The sequence below is a fragment of the Colobus angolensis genome, unplaced genomic scaffold (assembly GCF_000951035.1).
Source record: "Colobus angolensis palliatus isolate OR3802 unplaced genomic scaffold, Cang.pa_1.0 Scaffold226, whole genome shotgun sequence".
In the NCBI taxonomy this organism is placed as follows: Eukaryota; Metazoa; Chordata; class Mammalia; order Primates; family Cercopithecidae; genus Colobus; species Colobus angolensis.
Window position 1 is genome coordinate 2,312,463 of NW_012115444.1, and position 11,754 is coordinate 2,324,216.

Genomic DNA, 11,754 nt, shown 5'->3' on the forward strand with positions numbered 1-11,754 from the left:
CCAACTCATCTTCAACAAAGTTGACAAAAATAAGCAATTGGAAAAGTACACTCTATTTAATAAACTGGGCTGGGAAAACTGGCTAACCATATGCAGAAGAATGGAATTGGACCCCTACTTCTCACCATATACAAAAATTAACTCAAGATGAATTAAAGACTTAAATGTAAGACTTCAAACTATAAAAATTACAGAAGAAAGTCCAGAAAATACTCCTCTACACATTGGCCTAGGCAAATAATTTATGATGAAGACCCCCAAAAGCAAATGCAGAAAAATCAAAAGTAGACAAACAGGAATTAATTAAACAGAAGAGCTTCTGCACAGCAAAAGAGACTCTCAACAGAGTAAATAGATGACCTGCAGAATGGAAGAAAATATTTACCAACTATGCATCCAACAAAGGACAAATATCTAGAATCTATAAGAAACTTAAATGAATCAACAAGAATAAAACAAACAATCCTAATAAAAAGTGGGCAGAGGAAATGACCAGACACTTTTTAAAAGAAGGCATACAAGCAGCCAATAAATGTATGAAAAAATGCTCCACATCACTAATCATCAAAGAAATGCAAATCAAAAGCACAATGAGATACCATCTCACACCAGTCAGAAAAAGCCAAAAAAAAAAAAAAAACAAAAACAACAAACAAAACAAAAAAAACAGACATTGGCATGGTTGTGGAGAAAAGAGAACATTTATACACTATTGGTGGGAATGCAAATTAGTTCAGCCCCTGTGGAATGCAGTTTGGAGATTTCTTGAAGAAATAAAAATAGAACTACTATTCGACTCAGCAATCTCATTCCTAGGAATATAAATCATCATACCAAAAAGACACATGTACTAGTATGCTCACTGTAGCACTATTCAAATACCAAAGACACGGAATCAACCTAGGTGCCCACCAATGGTGGACTGGATAAAGAAAATGTGATACCTATATACCATGGAATATTACGCAGCCATAAAGAAATGAAATCCTGATTCCTCGGCTGCAGGAGTGTGTCTCTTCATCTCCCTGGGAAAGGTGCCCCCGAGGTGAACAAGATGGCCTGGTGGAAAGCCTGGATTGAACAGGAGGGTGTCACAGTGAAGAGCAGCTCCCACTTCAACCCAGACCCTGATGCAGAGACCCTCTACAAAGCCATGAAGGGGATCGGGACCAACGAGCAGGCTATCATCGATGTGCTCACCAAGAGAAGCAACGCACAGCGGCAGCAGATCGCCAAGTCCTTCAAGGCTCAGTTTGGCAAGGATCTCACTAAGACCTTGAAGTCGGAGCTGAGTGGCAAGTTCGAGAGGCTCATTGTGGCCCTTATGTACCTGCCATACAGATACGAAGCCAAGGAGCTGCATGATGCCGTGAAGGGCTTAGGAACCAAGGAGGGCGTCATCATTGAGATCCTGGCCTCTCGGACCAAGAACCAGCTGCAGGAGATAATGAAGGCGTATGAGGAAGACTACGGGTCCAGCCTGGAGGAGGACATCCAAGCAGACACAAGTGGCTACCTGGAGAGGATCCTGGTGTGCCTCCTGCAGGGCAGCAGGGATGATGTGAGCAGCTTTGTGGACCCGGGACTGGCCCTCCAAGATGCACAGGATCTGTATGCGGCAGGCGAGAAGATCCGTGGGACTGATGAGATGAAATTCATCACCATCCTGTGCACGCGCAGTGCCACTCACCTGCTGAGAGTGTTTGAAGAGTATGAGAAAATTGCCAACAAGAGCATTGAGGACAGCATCAAGAGTGAGACCCACAGCTCGCTGGAAGAGGCCATGCTCACTGTGGTGAAATGCACCCGAAACCTCCACAGCTACTTTGCAGAGAGACTCTACTATGCCATGAAGGGAGCAGGGACACGCGATGGGACCCTGATAAGAAACATCGTTTCAAGGAGTGAGATTGACTTAAATCTTATCAAGTGTCACTTCAAGAAGATGTACGGCAAGACCCTCAGCAGCATGATCATGGAAGACACCAGTGGTGACTACAAGAACGCCCTGCTGAGCCTGGTGGGCAGCGACCCCTGAGGCACAGAAGAACAAGAGCAAAGGCCATGAAGTTAGAGTCTCCAGGCCACCTCACTCAACCTCAGCCATGGATGCAGGTTGGGTGTGGCGGCAGGGGAGTGTCCCAGTCTTTTAGTCTTCTATTTCCCTATTTCCAGTGCTTTCCAGCTGGGTTTCTAACCCAGAGGGTGGAATCGGCCTGGACTCCTCTTCCCAACTTCCAGGTCATTTCCCAGTGTGAGCACAACGCCAACCTTAGCGTTTCTCTAGCCAGACAGATGCCTCGGCATGAAGGGCCTGGGGGCTTGTGGGTCATTCCATCCTCCCTGCAGGAGCTTCCCAAGCTGGTCACAGAGTCTCCTGGGCTCAGGTTATACAGACCTTGGCCCCATTCCCATCTACTGAAACAGGGTCTCCACAAGAGGGGCCAGGGAATATGGTTTTTTAACAAGTGTGTTACTGATACGCTTCTCTATCAGGCAGCTGGAGAGCTGGCTGGGAGCCCTTTTGTTTTAGAACACACATCCTTCAGCAGCTGAGAAATGAACACATATCCATCACAACCAAGAAGCCATTAACATTCATCTAAAAATGTTAGGCTCTAAATGGATGAAAAATTCTCTTACCATCTTAATAACAAAACAAACTACAAATTCCTGACCTAAGGACACTGTGTTCTAAGTGACGTGGGCTCCCCTGGTGGCTGACCAGGTCAGTGCCCTGGCCTCGCACTCCTCTGCATGCAGCACAGAAGGGCGTGACCATGCCCTCAGCACCACTCTTGTCCCCACGGAACAGCAACTGAGACTGGGTAGCTGGAGATTCTGAAGTGCCTTTGCTGTGGTTTTCAAAATAATAAAGATTTAAAAAAAAAAAAAAAAAGAAATGAAATCCTGTCCTCTACAGCAACACGAATGTAGCTGGAGGCTGTTATCCCAAGTGAACTAACGCAGAAACAGAAAACCAAATATCACATGTTCTCACTTGTAAATGGAGGCTAAATCTTGGGTTCACATGGACATAAAGATGGGAAGAATAGACACTTGGGGCTCCAAAAGGAGGGAGAGGAGGAGGGGGTCGAGGGCTGAAAAACTTCCTATTGGGTACTATGCTCACTACCTGGGTAGCAGGATCGGTAGAAGTCCAAACCTCAGCACCACAGAATATACCTTTGTCACAAACCTGCACATGTACCCCCGAATCTAAAATAAAAATGGAAATTTTGAAAAAAGGAAATATAGAAGAATAATAAGAAATAATTTAATAGCATACAAGGTAATGGTTAGTATATAATACAACCACGTATTGCTATTGGAGAGCCAATAAAGAATTTGAGGGACAGCTCTATATTAAAAAAGTGATGCTCAAGGGTGGTTAGTGCAGCCGTTGGCTGACTCTGTCACCTGTTCCCAGTGATTGAATGGCGGTTGAAAAGCAGTGTGCAAAGCCCTGAGTCTTCAAACCCTGGATGAGATCTGACAGTTTTCTTACCAAACACCTCTTTATGTCTTTATGCCCTACAAAGAGTCTTCCTTTTCCTGTTCATTAATCCCCAGCAATAAAAAGGAATAATGGTAGTGCTGAACTGAGCCGTATTTATGGAAACATCACCTGTTAATTCCAGGGCTCACCCACCAGCTCACAGGAAAGATGAACATTTCCCTCTGGCAGATAAATGCAAGCTTCAAAGTAAATTTGAAAGCAGTGAGCACATTCTGTTATTTTCCCTCTTAACAAGGCTTGATGAAAGCAATCTCCACAGAGGCTGCCTAATTGGGCAGGGAGCTCATCTCTGAGCAGCTCTGGCAAAAGGAACCAAGAGCTGGTTAGAACGTTTTGTCTTAACGTTACCCCTTTTCCAAGGCGGAAGGGGAATTTTTCCACCTGAACTGCCCCAGTTCCAAACACCTGCAGGGTCCTCCGGGGACCCCTGTCAAGTGGCTCTTTTGAGTGTTTTCTCAACAACTGGCTCCTTACCTTATTTCCTAGCACAAACTCTTTGCTTTTCTAATTACCCTGCAGAGGAAGGTACACTGTTTACTCCCTGCTCCCGAAAATATGCAAGGTTTGTTTCCTGCTGCTAAGACGCCCTGAGAAACCAATACATATTAGTAATTGTAGCCCCTCTGGACTATGTGAGGGAGGAGGCTCAGAGGTCAGCTGCATCCTCTGCCCCAAAGGACCACCTTTGCAGAAAGAAGCACTGAAGACTGTGGAACCAAATGAAACCATCATCCTCAGTGGGTGAGTTCGAAATTCAACCTCAGCTGGGAACTCATACCCTGCCCACCCCCAACACACATACATAGCAACAAACCCCTCACTTCCTCACTGCCTTGAGACTTCCCAGGTCCTCCCAAACCTGCTTGACCACCACATCAACCAGGGCCTGCACTAGGGGAGTGAAAGGAACAATAGTAATGGCTAATATTTATAGGACATTTTGTGTGCCAAATGCTTTACATAACTACCTATTTTTATGCCCATGACAACTCTATGATTTCCTCATTTTAGAGATGAGACCTGAGACTTAAAGGGTTTATGCAACTTTATCCAAAGTTAACATAGCTCCTTATTAGGAGCAAAGCTACTGTCTCTTTGGTGGGGCTGGGAGGGTTGGGACGGTAGATGCTCTGAACCGACACTGCTTCCCAGGGAAGGAAGTATGTCCTGGGAGCCTCCATTGTTTTTTTCATCAGTCAATCAGTGTTTACTGAGAGCTATTATGATGCAAACAATATACTAAAACAATATTTGACATGCTCCCTTCTGTTCAAAGAACTTCCATTCCAGCTAGTAGACAAAATGTATACACCTGACAATTGAATAAAAATATTCCAAACAGCTATATAGAAAAGACAGTTGAACCTAGAATAACAAAGGTTCTTTTTTTTTTTTTTTTTTTTGAGATGGAGTCTCGCTCTGTCACCCAGGCTGGAGTGCTGTGGCTGGATCTCAGCTCACTGCAAGCTCCGCCTCCCGGGTTCACGCCATTCTCCTGCCTCAGCCTCCCGGGTAGCTGGGACTACAGGCGCCACCACCTCGCCCGGCTAGTTTTTTGTAGTTTTTAGTCGAGACGGGGTTTCACTGTGTTAGCCAGGATGGTCTCGATCTCCTGACCTCGTGATCCGCCCGTCTCGGCCTCCCAAAGTGCTGGGATTACAGGTTTGAGCCACCGCGCCCGACATAACAAAGGTTCTCAACCTGGGGTTCCTGTGGATGGTTTCAGGCAGGTCTAGGAATACCCTTAAGTCATACACAAAATTTTCTTCATATGTGCACTTTTCTGGCTTCTCTTAGGTCAATGTTTCTTAATCAGATGTGATTTTGCCCTCCAGGGCTATTTGACAATGCCTAGATACACTTTTGGTTGTCTCAACTAAGAGAACGCTACTGGCTTCTAGTAGCAAGTAGAGGCCAGGAATGCTGCTGAACATTCTATAATGCACGGGACAGCCACCCACTACATCTGCATTAGATTCTCCAAGGCCTTTCAGTCCATTCTAAAAAAAATTAAGAGAAACTATTCCAAAGCTTTACTTTTCCAAGGAAAAGCATGGACAAGAAGTATCTGCAGACTTATAACACTTTTATCATGGCTCACATATGCTGCTGGATTGCCCTTCTAAGATTCCAGTATCTCTCAACATCTTGCTAAGTAACTTACCACAAAACCTGAGAACTAGATTTTATTGCTAAAGTCCCATGGATTGTAATGTTCCTGGGCACTATGTTTGCATTTCCACCAGAACATTCAACACAGAAGCCATTGAAAAATGGTGAACCCATCTACCAAGCCATAGTGAATACATTTGGAAGCACAGGGTGAGAAGGCACGAGTCTTTCATGTATTGCATCTATGCCCTTGTGTCCACATTGAGAACTGGATTCTAGGGAGTAGAAATACGGTTCGGTGAGAAGTTTATACATCTGACAGTCACGGCACCTGGCTCTCCAATCAATGAACTCTGGGGACTGAACCCCAGTTTCTCTATAAAATGCAGGCCTTGGGGTCTGCATCTGCCAAAGTTCTACCAGAGACACAGAACAAGTAGGAGATAGATATTAAGGGATTATTGCAAGTCACTGGCTTATACAATTGTGGGCTAGGCTAGGCAAGTCCAAAATGCTTAGAACAGGCCACGAAGAAAGACAGGCTGGAACTCTTGAACATAGGCTGAAGCTACAGTCACACATGAAATTTCTTCATCTTCCAGGAAACTGAAGTTCTGCCATTAAGACCTTCCAACTGGTTGGATTGGGTCCACTCACATTATGCAGGATAATTCCCTGTCTTAAAATCAAATGATGATGAACATTAATCACATCTACAAAATACCTTCACAGCAACCCCTCAGTTAGTGTTTGATTACATAACTGACATATAAAACTGACCATCACAGACTCCATGGTGTCCTTGTTTGTTTTGTACTTTCAAGAGCTTTGATTTTAATATTATTCATCCTGAACAACAACATGTCATTCTTAGGACTGGGATCCAGGCACAGATACACCAAAAGGAGCAACTCTGAGCAACTGGCTCAAAGATTATTAAGTCAAGTCATGAGGACTCTGGCTTAGGAGGCGAGATACAAAGATATGGATATGGCCATAGCCAGGGTCTCTCTTAACACCAATCAAGGAAAATTTAAAGAAAGTGCTGCTAAATAGAAGCTTGTCTTCCAAAATGCCACTGGCAAACTGTCCATCCACCCTTATAGAACCGAGGCAAGGACTTTTAAGGAACCAATGATTTCCCGGAGAAAAAAGTAAAGTATTAGTACAGAAACCATTGTGATTTCTGGCTCCAGATCTTAGAATTACTGATTTTTTTTTTAGCAAGAAAGGATCTTAGAGCTAATCTTTTTTAACTCTTATTCACATTATAGATGAAGGGACTTGAGAACCAGAGAGATTTGTGAACCACAGTGTCAAAAAGCTCCTCAGTGTCATAGCCAGGATAAATAAAGCATCAGGAGTCCCAGGCCAAAGCTCTTTCAACCACATCTGCTTCCAACAAGCCAAAGAAATATGCACAGGCCTAAAATGCAAGATTTCTACCTCCTCAGCAAAGCCTGCAAGCAAGCTCTTTATTGCTGGCATTTACCCTGACAGATATCAGTAACTACAAAAGAGTATGCTGTTAACGCACGATGACAAATTCCAAAATTGGCTTGTTTTCACAACTGTCACTTTTTAAGAGGTGAGTGACCTTTCTCTGGTTCTTTAAAAACCACTGGATTTCAGCCAGCTCAACATCCCCGCACTTCCTCCCACAATCACTTGCTATGAAAATGTCATTATTCTATTTTGAAGAGGCTAGAGAAGTTGTGCTTCTTTTATAATAACTATTGTTTTCTGAAAGAGGGGGAAAAAATTCATGAAAGCCAGGAGTGGAAAAGCTTTCATGGATCAGTCACACTCACAACATGCACAGGGGGAGAATAAAGTAGAAAATACAATGTCAAATCCCATATCAAAGATGTAATCCCTTTACCCTCTATGGGAAAATCTTTCGTGGCTTTATTTTGATTCAACACTGAGAAATGTCTTGTTGCCCATTTTTAAAACTGCATCAGCCTCCAGCAGCCCTTTCCCTGATAAACTACCTAATCTAAGGGATAGAAATAGTTCCCCCTGTCCAACATTCAGCTCCAAATTCTCCCTCCTGAACCCTATTACTTAGGAATTTTTGGTAGCAACAAACAGAAATAGACAGCAAGATTAAGAAACAAGGAGATAACATGTGAGTATATGTGGACGAAAGATTACCTATGTGCCTAGGCAAGAGACTGAAGGCACAAACTGTTTCAGTACAATAAAGAAAATAGTTAGAATAAGAATAGTCATAATACAAATTAGATATAGAGATGATCATGGAAAATTATCAATCATTATTATAAACATTATTAATCATTAGCTTTTAATATTACTCTTTGTTGCATTACTAAAATAATCTAGGAATAACCGGTGGGCATAGGGTCCGGTGCTGAAGGGACATTGTGAGAAGTGACCTAGAAGGCAAGAGGTGAGCCCTCTGTCACACCGGCATAAGGGCTGCTTGAGGGCTCCTTCATCAAGAGGTAATGCCAGCATCTGGGAAGACACCCATTACTTAGCAGACCATGAAAGGGAGTCTCCTTTCCTTGCAGGAGTCAGGGAACACTCTGCTCCACCAGCTTCTTGTGGGAGGCTGGATATTATCCAGGCCTGCCTGCAGTCATCCGGAGGCCTAAACCCCTCCCCATGGTGCTGTGCTTCAATGGTCATGCTCCTTGTCCACTTTCATGTTCCTCCCATGCTCCTGGTTCCTCTTTGAAGTTCGTAGTAGGTAGCAGTAGAAGAAATAGTGAAAGTCTTAAAGTCTTTGATCTTTCTTAAAAGTGCATAGAAGAAAATGCTGACATATGCTGCCTTCTCTCTCTGCTTTGGCTACGCAAAAGGGAAGTGCCCCCTGTCCTATGATCACGTGACTTGCTTCACCTTATCAATCACTTAGAAGATCCACCTTCCTTACCCTGCCCCCCTTGTCTTGTATGCAATAAATATCAGCATGCCCAGCCATTCAGGGCCACTACCTGTCTCCGCGTCTTGATGGTAGTGGTCCCCCGGGCCCAGCTGCCTTCTCTTTATCTCTTTGTCTTGTGTCTTTATTTATTACAATCTCTCATCTCCGCACATGGAGAGAACACCTGCTAAGCCCCATAGGGCTGGACCCTACAGGTATGTATTTCAAAAATCCTAAATAAAGTGAGCATATATTATCTCTGAGAAGTTCTGCCCTTAAGGACTAAGGATCATCGATAAAAGACTCAATAATAAAAAGTATTTTCTTTTTCCCAGGATAAAACCCAGAGAGAGAGAGAGAAATACTGCTTAAGTTGTATTTCCTGACACTAAGTAACCCAACTTTGATTATCAGTGGCCTATTTGACAGGGTAGAAGTAAGGGAACCACCTTGCCAAGGATGAGGAAAGGTCAGTTGGTTTTCATTGCTTAATGCTTGTACAGTATCTTTTGCATAAATTTCAACATAGCTTAGCCTCTAGTAGTAAGCCAGTTGCCTAGAGAGATAAACTATGTGAGTGAGGCAGTGGAAGCAAGAGACTAGTAATATCCCTGATGTAATGAATCCATTACATTGTCCATTACATTGACTATCCTATTATCAGGACTGAAATTCCCACAAGTCACTTTAAAGACTCTTATTAAAAGTACATTGGGGCTGGGCACAGTGGCTCACGCGTGTATTTGCAGTACTTTGGGAGGCCAAGTAGGGCGGATTACCTGAGGTCAGGAGTTCAAGACCAGCCTGGCCAACATGGTAAAACCCCCTCTCTACAAAAATACAAAAATTAGCTGGGCATGATGGTGGATGCCTATAATCCCAGCTACTTGGGAGGCTGAGGCCGGAGAATTGCTTGAGCCTGGGAGGTGGAGGTTGCAGTGAGGAGATAGTGCAACTACACTCCAGCCTGGACAACAGATTGAGACTCTGTCTCAAAAAAAAAAAAAAAGTACATTGGTTTTCTAGCAGCATAATATTCTAATGTGGCACCCTTTTCTCCTCCTAAGCTGCAGTGCGTCCCAGCAGATGGATCTTCTCAGTAGGGGAAGCATATGGAGTAGCAGCTGAAAGCGTGGCACCTGGCATCTACAGCCACACGACCTGAGTTTGTGACCCAGCTCCAGAGCTGCAAGGTATGTGACTTGTGCAAATTATTTAACCTATGGACTCCTTAATTTTATCTGTGAAATGGGGATAACAAGGGCATCCATCTTATAGGGCTTTGGTAAACTTTAAATAAGATAATGAATGCAAAAAAAATAGTAAGCACTCAATAAATATCAGCCATTATTCTGGTTCTAAGCTCCCCAACCTTCTTCATATTAAGATGTATATTTTGAAAAAAAATATTTAATGTTTGCATGGGGAACCAGGCCAAAGTAGGCTGCTCATAGACAAAACAGGGAACCTTCCAGGTGCTGAAGAGATCTATTCATTTCAACTGAAACCACACATTATTCCAAGATGAAAATTTCTCCTCTCCATATTGGATTTTTACTTCATTTTACAGGCAACATTTCTCTCAGGATCCTATCTCAGTCCCCAACCCAAACACTGTAAATTTTTAGCCAACACTGTTCTCTCTCTTTCTCATAAGCAGCTATAAGCCATTATTATTTTTTTTACCTTTAAGCTCTGTTGGACTTAATATAAGCCATTATATTTCTAACCAATATAAACAGAATTATTCTTTAAAGTATTTACCCCACACAATATTGCCAGAAGCAGAGTCATCAACAACTCTTATGGTTAGAAGCAGGTAAGTGAAGAGTAATTCTGAAGTTGAGGATTGCCATCACCCAAATCCCTGCTTGCCATTTTCAAATATATCACACTGGCTGGAGGGTGAGGCTGAACCCACCAGGTCTCCACTGCTGCCTTCATTCTGCCCTTCTCCGCCCAGCCATTGTATCATCTCCCTTCAGACTGGTGTTCTCAGCCTTTCAGTCACTTGGCAAATATGGCCACCCTTCCACCTTCAACTTCACATGGTGAAGTTGCAAATCTGTCCATTCCAAATCCAAATTTCCAAAGAGATAATCTGGTTGGACCAGGTTGATTCAGTTGCCCACTCTGTGTAATCAGCAAAAGCATGGGAGCAGGTGAGCCCATGACAAGCAGCCAGGGCCCACTCCTAGGATACAGTGCAGACATTTGGGAGAAAGCTCAGTTCACAAAGAGAAGGTCAGAGATTGAACCAAAGACTGAATCCATTACATCGTCCACACATTGACCATCCTATCATCAGTCCTGAAATTCTCACAAGTCATTCTAAAGACTCTTGTTAGAAGTACACTGGTTTTCCAGCAGCATAACATTCTAAGATATTTTCAGTCATTGATGGCTAAAAATCAATGTGTGTAGACATGAAACAGAAATGTTTTTGACAGAGGTATGTAGCCTGAACACTCATGGAGTAAAAAGCAATGTAAAGGGAGCAGTTCTCCCACACAGAAGTGTCCTGGGAAGCTGTCTGGATACATGCAGGAAAGCTGGGAGGTGGGAAATAAAAACAAGGGGAAGGAAGGAGGCAATGAGAAAGGGACTCTGAAAATGAACACATAAACCACCGTCACAATTTTTTCCACAGCTAGGCATGTTCAAGGGCTGTGGCATGAAAAGCTGTTTTAAAACCAGCATTAACCAGTGACCCCAGTTCTCTCCAGAAAATGGGCTGAAATGAAAAATCACAGCTCGGCAGAGAGTAAAATTGTTCTGCCCGGCACGAAGGAGAATTTACTACAAGACTATAATTTTCAAATGAAAAACCAGAGGACATAGTTTGGCAAAGAATATTTGTGCTATTTCAGGGCTAACGAGGCAGTCAGAAGAAAGTGCTTTGGAATATTCAAATATTGGAAGTTGCTTGATACCACAATGGTATACAAAGAAAGAAACTAGAGTTATGTAAGAGGTAGAGTCAATTCAAGTGATGGAAAGGGAATATTGAACCCATTTTCAATTTTAAGAAATAATATAACAAACAACAATATATAAAGCCAGAGAAATTTTGCCAGAGAAAATTTTCCAGGGACTGATTAAGGTTATGGTTCTATCGAACTGGAATTCACCTCAGACTATTAGTCAACGAGCTGATATTAATTAATATGTCACAGACTGCTTTCCAGCAGGCTTTGTTCCCTTCACTGCAGTCACACAATATTAATTT

At 43.1% G+C, this 11,754-nt stretch overlaps 1 protein-coding gene across 3 annotated transcripts; it reads left to right on the top strand.

The window, feature by feature from the left end:
* The first annotated feature begins 1,014 nt into the window (after window positions 1-1,014).
* On the top strand, window positions 1,015-2,882 carry LOC105513245 (annexin A8). Of its 3 annotated transcripts, none has more exons than XR_001001972.1 (2): window positions 1,015-2,115; window positions 2,242-2,876. XR_001001972.1 is itself a non-coding variant. In XM_011944094.1 (2 exons), the coding sequence occupies exons 1-2, from the start codon at window positions 1,055-1,057 to the stop codon at window positions 2,036-2,038; spliced, it is 834 nt and encodes a 277-aa protein (XP_011799484.1). In that variant the 5' UTR covers window positions 1,015-1,054; the 3' UTR covers window positions 2,039-2,876. The 3 variants fall into 3 exon arrangements, 2 of the variants coding, with proteins under 2 accessions (XP_011799484.1, XP_011799482.1); XM_011944094.1 differs by having other exon boundaries at window positions 1,015-1,396; window positions 1,547-2,876; XM_011944092.1 differs by having other exon boundaries at window positions 1,015-2,882.
* The last annotated feature ends 8,872 nt before the right edge of the window (window positions 2,883-11,754 follow it).